At 47.3% G+C, this 6,325-nt stretch overlaps 1 protein-coding gene across 1 annotated transcript in view; it reads left to right on the top strand.

Moving 5' to 3' along the window:
* Nucleotides 1-2,924, top strand: part of LOC104407107 (RIMS-binding protein 2-like) — a 37,948-nt gene extending 35,024 nt beyond the window's left edge. Inside the window, 2 exon segments of the mRNA XM_010016293.1 lie at nucleotides 497-625; nucleotides 2,898-2,924. Coding sequence (XP_010014595.1) covers nucleotides 497-625; nucleotides 2,898-2,924 — 156 coding nt within the window.
* Nucleotides 2,925-6,325: the final 3,401 nt, after the last annotated feature.

Genomic DNA, 6,325 nt, shown 5'->3' with positions numbered 1-6,325 from the left:
CTGCTGAACTGGAGACAATTCTCCAGGCATACAGCCAAGCTTGGTTTGCAGCTCTGCACCTCAGCAAGCATTGAAACCATGTCTGCAGGACATTGTACCAGTTGGACCCCATTCTTTACAAAATAAATAAATACCAGACTAAATCAAAGGCTTTTGGAAAGCGTGTGGCACAGTCATATTCCAGTTGCTTCCAGGATAGCAGTGGAACTGATCTGAATTTGTAGAAGTGCCCATGTTGCTGGAATACATTAGTCATGGCTTGCTGCCACCTTTTCTTCCTTTACTCCCTTCTGTGGTTTGTGCTCTGAATTGTTCCACTGAGCAACTAAGCAAGAATGTGAGTTGTGGAATTTGCTGAGGATCCTTCCAACATGAGTGTGTTCCCAGACTTCTCTCAGACCACAGCCTGGCCACCTCTGCGTGGGATTGCTCCTGAATTTCTTATTTTCCCATTAGCCAGGAAAGCTGGTGTGAGAACTGAATGTTGATCTTGCAGGGAGAGCTGAACCAACAAAGAGGGCTTGTCCCATCTAACTTCTTGGAAGCTGTACCTTCGGATGGAGGCATGGCTGAGGAGCTGCATTCAAAAGATAAAGAAGTTTTTCCACTGAGTGCTGAGAGCCAGGTAAGACTGTGTGACTGCATCGTACAGACATCACCGTGGTGTGGCTGGGGATGGGTATTGCACAGCATGCGGCTTCTGATGGAATCATTTAAACTAGTGCATGCAGCTTAGTTCATCCCATGGGAACTGCTCAGAAGTTTAGAAGGGAGTGCTAGGAGCTCTTCTTGTAACAACATCCACTGGGGCCTCAGTCTCATTGTGGTCAGGCGAGCAAAGAGTGTCCCAAAGCCCATCAGCAAATCCTTTAGATCCACAGAAGGGTCAGTGGTGAAATCTTGCTGCAAGCAAAGCAGTTCAGGCAGCTTCCCAGACACATGACATTTCTCAGATATGCTCATATCTATGCCAAGGAGTTGTAGAGTTCCCAATACCCAAACACCAATGCGGAGTTCCCAATACCCAAACACCAGTGCTCTTCCACCCATCTGAGTTAGATATGTCTTAATCCAGTCCAAGGTGCTTCCAGATAAATTCAAAACACACTGGGGAGTTTCCTAAACAGATCTGTGGGATGGATCTTCAGGCTTTGAAAGCATCCCACAGACACAGAGAATGCAATGGTTGAGCTAACCCTTTATATTATGCTGTTGATGCTCCCAAAACAAATGCTAAAGTGGGAGATTGGGATCATCTGCCAGATTCAGTCAGTCCTTACTGGGTGTAGCACCTCCCCAGTTACTCCTGGACCTCATATTCTGTGTCATTCTAGAGAATAAACCCAACCCATATAAAATAGATGTTTTGGGCTTGCCTGCCCTTCAGATCTTTCCATTTATCTCCACTACTCTCTGCCAGAGATCCAACAGAGCTTCCCCTTGCATTGACTCTGACTCTGGCTCTGTAGAGCAGGAAGCTGTTGCCTTAGGTCACATAGTTTTGGTACTCAGCTGACCCATGAGCTGCTATTCTTCAGAGTCTTAAGGTGAGGACTTGGGAAATTCAGTTGGTGATGAATAAACCAATTTTATTTCAGTGGGAATCCACACTGATTCTCTAAGCATGACTTTGTGTTGGCTGATTCTGTGTAGTGACAGACTGACCCCTGTCCTGCTGCCTCCCTGCTCCACCAGGAGTCCTCTCCTGGGTGATTCTGGCTTAGCCCTCTTGAACTATGTGCAGTCCTGCTTGTGCTGCGCAATCCAGATCCATCTGAACAGCCTCCAGACAGGAATGGCACGCTTGTCACCATTTAAAAGCAGTACATTTAACCTGCTCATAACCAAACTTGTGTTACTTGACTACATTTCTAAGTCTGCTCAATGATTACTGAGGAGAGGCAGAACCTGACCTCACTGAGGCTTTGGCTCTGGTACAGCAATGGCAGCATCCCTACCTCTGGGCAGAACACCTGGGTATGGAAACTTCCTCCTGCAAAACACACATGTTCTGAGGGCCATCCCTGAGCTGGACTGAACTCTCCCAGTGACACAGCTGTGCCCGGGGCTTTCCAAACTCCAGCGACATCCTCACTCCATAGAGTTCAGGAACTTGCTTGGGAAAGTGTGTTGTTGGTGCATCCAACACAAACAGAAGCGCCTTGCTGCTGTGGTTTGGGGTGGAGGGAGTGGGGGGTATGCAAAAGGGCAAAGGATGCATGGCAGCCTCTGGAGAAGTGTTGTTTGAATCTTCTGAAAGAGCATGGCGAAGCAGACTCCATCAGTGTCCCAGGCCCAGCTTGAGACCCAGCACATCGGGGCATGCGTGTGCACCGTGGTATGGCAGCAGAGCTTTGGACATGTGTTAAAGCTAGTCCCACTCTTAACAGAAGCTTCTCCAGCATGATCAGGAGTGATTTTTCAATTGCTTGTAACTTCTTGGATTTGAGGTTTCAGCCTGTCTGTTCTTCATACTTCCCTTCTCCCTGCTGCTCTGCCAAAGACCTGAGAATAAGGGCAATTGACTTTCCAAATTGCACCAGGGAAGGTAGATAATTTTGGATTATTTGTTGCTGGCAACTGAAAAAGTTGAAGCAGTTTAACCTTCAAACTGACAACATTTGGGGGTTAGATTCTTAGGCAATAAGAAAAGTACAGCACAAAGAGGAGTATCCAAGAAGTTATGGTCACCAGCTAGGGCCTCAAAACGCTCATGCTCACCAACTGAGAGCAGTTTCTTTAATGCTGCAGCTGTTGAAGGAGTATTTTTCCATCAGTAATACACAGTTGCTGTCAAGGACTGATTGTAAAGCACCTTCAGAAAGTGTTTGATTCTAATTGATTTCATGTATTTATTTCTGCCTGTGTTATGCACCCGTGATGGTTCTTTTCTTCAGAGAATGAGGAAGAGAAGAGTCCAGTGATAGATATGAATGATACATAGAGAGAGAGCAACCATGTAAGTGTGTGTGAGACCTCTTCAATCTCCCACCCAGCCTAGCATATTAAAGTGTCATGCACCTGTAGTTTACTCCTTTTCTTGCTTGTAGTTTGACAGGCTGGGCTGGGGCTTTGCTAGCAAGTCCACCTTCAAAACCTCTGCTGGGAGACCTTTACCTGCCACATTGGTCCTATAGTAAAGACAAGCCATGATCTGTTCAGCACGTGAAGTGCAGTTGTTTGGAACAATTATCTGGTGGTTTTGGGGACGTGCTGGGACTTTGCTGGGTATTCAGGTTTAGAAATGACATGCTTTGTAATTCAGCCTGGGCATTCTACCACTATTCCTGAACATCAACAGCCAAAGCTTTGTTTAGGCTCTGCAAGATCCTGCTTAGGTCGAGCACACCCCATCTTTGGCCTGTGTAGGGTATTTTCTTCCTGATTGTATTCCTTCCCTAGTATAGTCCTAAAAACCCCCTGCACGCCATCAACTTAAGGAAGTAGTAACATTGAGTCCCTAAAACCAGCCTTGTGTGGATAATTGTTTTATCTGACAACACTTAAAACAACAGTTTTGGGGCTGTGGGATGAGACCCCTGGTTTTGGGGGACAGTGGGAGCAGATCTGTGGTTTCCTTAGTCTCAACCATTGTTTTCCTGAAATTGTGCAACGCAGCAATACCTGGACAGCATGGAAAAGTGCCCCCTGAAAACAAACATGACTCCTCAGGTTATCCACACTAACAGCTTTTACTCGATCTTGATAGAACAACTTTTCATTCATGTTTCTCTTACAGAAGAAACACAAATTTTAGTAACATTTGTCTCTTACCAGATGAATCTGTGAAATGGTTTTGTTGCTTTTCTGCCACATAGAGACCTCTGAGAATATTTGCACATGCTTGAGTGTGAGAGTGCCTCTGTGTGTGGAAATCTGCCTGGGCATCTACGCCACAGCTGGGAATCAGCAGTACTTCCAGCCACAAAGCCGGGAGCCTGCCAGTCACTTCCCTTTAGCTGTTTGATATTTGCTGATGACATTGTACTGCAGCATCCAGTGACTAATGGTGACATCTGGGACCTGGGCTGGGTACCGGCCTCTCATTTTGTGTGCAGTCTTTCATGCATCACTCTCTGCAGGAGAAATTGTGTAAGGTTTTGGGCCACTTCAGATCACCACTAAAACTGTCCCACCTTTGCCAGATAAAATGGTTTCCAATGGTGATAGGCATCTGCTTGCACAAGCGCCTTTACCTCAGTCCCACATCCTTTGGGGCTCCTAACCCAGAGCCAAAGGTTGGACCTTCATAGGGGAGATCATTTGCTGTGTGTTAGTGAGACCCCTTCCAATGTGAGCCCAATACTTTTGTGTATTTTATCCAAGGATTCTTTGTGCCCAATGCATAGATGGTTTCAGAGACCAGGAATTCTTACTTTTGCGCACACCTAACCCAGTAGGCTACGAATTTAGCCCTCATCTGGCTTACTTTTTCTCTTTGCCTCCATAAACCTTACATTACAGGCTGAAAATGCTTCCTCTAGATTAATCCAGGTTTCTTTCCAGACTTCTCAGACCTGGCTGGCACCTGGGCAGTAAACACCAAGTATTGCAGCTTGCCCATGCATGCTGGCAGGAGCTACAACGGTCACAGCTGGTGCTGCAGCATTAGTTGGAGCAGTTGACCTTGCAGGAGGAAGGCAGCTTGCACAAGGGCCAGGCTGTGCCATTGAGCTGCTGGCAGCATGTCCTTGTTAGTGCTGCATATCTGGAGAGTCACAGAAGTGCCTCTAGAAGTGTGCGGAACAAGATTTCTAGATGAAGATAGAGTGTGAGTTCAGGAAGAATCAGCCACTGTATTGTTTCCTGTAGTGAAGAGAGGTGGAGAGGAGTTCCACCTGTCCCTATAGCCAGAGTCACTGGTTCAGGTAAGAGTCTGATGGTACTGTCACTCGGGATAGTTTAAACTGATTGCTGCGAGACTATAGCTGACTTTCATCTTTTCGGAGCTCTCTAGAAGCCTTGTGCTCCTGGCTGCTCAGGACTGACTCAATCAATAGGTGTTGTATGTACTGAGTCTGACTCGCAAGAAGAGGTTTCTGCTCATCTTGTATCAGAAGTGCTTTCTTCCTGGAGCAGAGTGAAGCGTCTGGAATACAGCAGCATGACTGCAGCCTGCGAGGGGAGGAGAGGTCACAGCTGCTTCTCGTGCTCTTTGTCACACAGTGCTGCTTTTGCTTTTGCCCCAGGAAACTTTAAATAAACCAGCTTTCAGCACTTGAACTATAATTGTGCTGTGGCTTTGGTAGTCACATTCTGTCTGTGCATCACTCCAGCCAGTGCACTGCAAGCAGCTGCTGGGATTCTCCCTCATTGCCTCTGCAGGGATAACGGATGTGCTTCCAGGAATGCTTCCACCGCAGGCAGAGCATCCTGCTGCACTCTCATTAGCTCATCTTCCCTGTTGGTGCTCTCCCCAACATAGTGGGACCCAGGTAGCTCGATGATGAGGGCAGGGTGTTTCATGAGGAAGGCTTTTCCTTGGAACAGCTCCAGCCACTGTCGTGTTGTGTTTTGGGTAATGCCAAGATAGGATGTACAGTTGGGAGCTTGGAATATGCTGGTTTGTGAAAGCTGTGTGGAAGAGAAGGCAGTGGGACAAATGGTCTCCAAGGTTGCTGAACTTTGCAGCTTTTTGGGAAAGTTTATCCTGCCAGATCAGAAGTGGTCCCTGTCCAGACACCTAAACCCGGTGAGAGGAGATCATGGAGAGAAGGCTGCTGCTGGAACTGCCCTGCCATTTGTATTTTGTGAAGAGGAAACTGAGCCCACAACCAGGACGCTTCCTGATTTCTAAAAGCCCTTTCCAAAAGGAGCAGTGTACAGCTTGTCATTTGGGACTATGGAGTTCAGTTAACATTCCCAAATGCTCAGGTGACGTAGGAGCACATGTCATTTGCTGCATGCCACTTGATCCAAGACTTCTCCCTGTCCTGCTCCATCATGAACTTCTCTGTTATTGGTGCCACTGCAGAGCATCAGACTTTGCTCTCTGCCTCTCCTGCAACTAGATCTGATGGATGTCCTGCCAAGACTGAATTTCTCTCCATGGCCACCGCTGCAGAAGCCTCCCAGCTTAGTGAGATTCCTTGAACTTCTGAAGGTCTTACACAGCCTTTGTTCTTACTAGGTCATTTTTAATGCCCTGCCTTCTGCCCTAGAGTGTGCTGGGAGTCCACCAGCACCCCTGGCCCAGGGAGCCATATGTGGATGCATCAGGATCCATTCATCCATGCTCCTGGGAGATGCTTCTTTTACAGCACCTTCAGCTGTGATGCAGCATCTTTCACCATGTCCTCAGTGGGGCTTTTCTGCTGTCCTGTTC

Source organism: Nestor notabilis, unplaced genomic scaffold (assembly GCF_000696875.1).
Source record: "Nestor notabilis isolate BGI_N333 unplaced genomic scaffold, ASM69687v1 scaffold4966, whole genome shotgun sequence".
NCBI lineage: Eukaryota > Metazoa > Chordata > Aves > Psittaciformes > Psittacidae > Nestor > Nestor notabilis.
The sequence above is the reverse complement of the archived record's forward strand: the minus strand, read 5'-3'. Positions and strand labels throughout refer to the sequence as shown.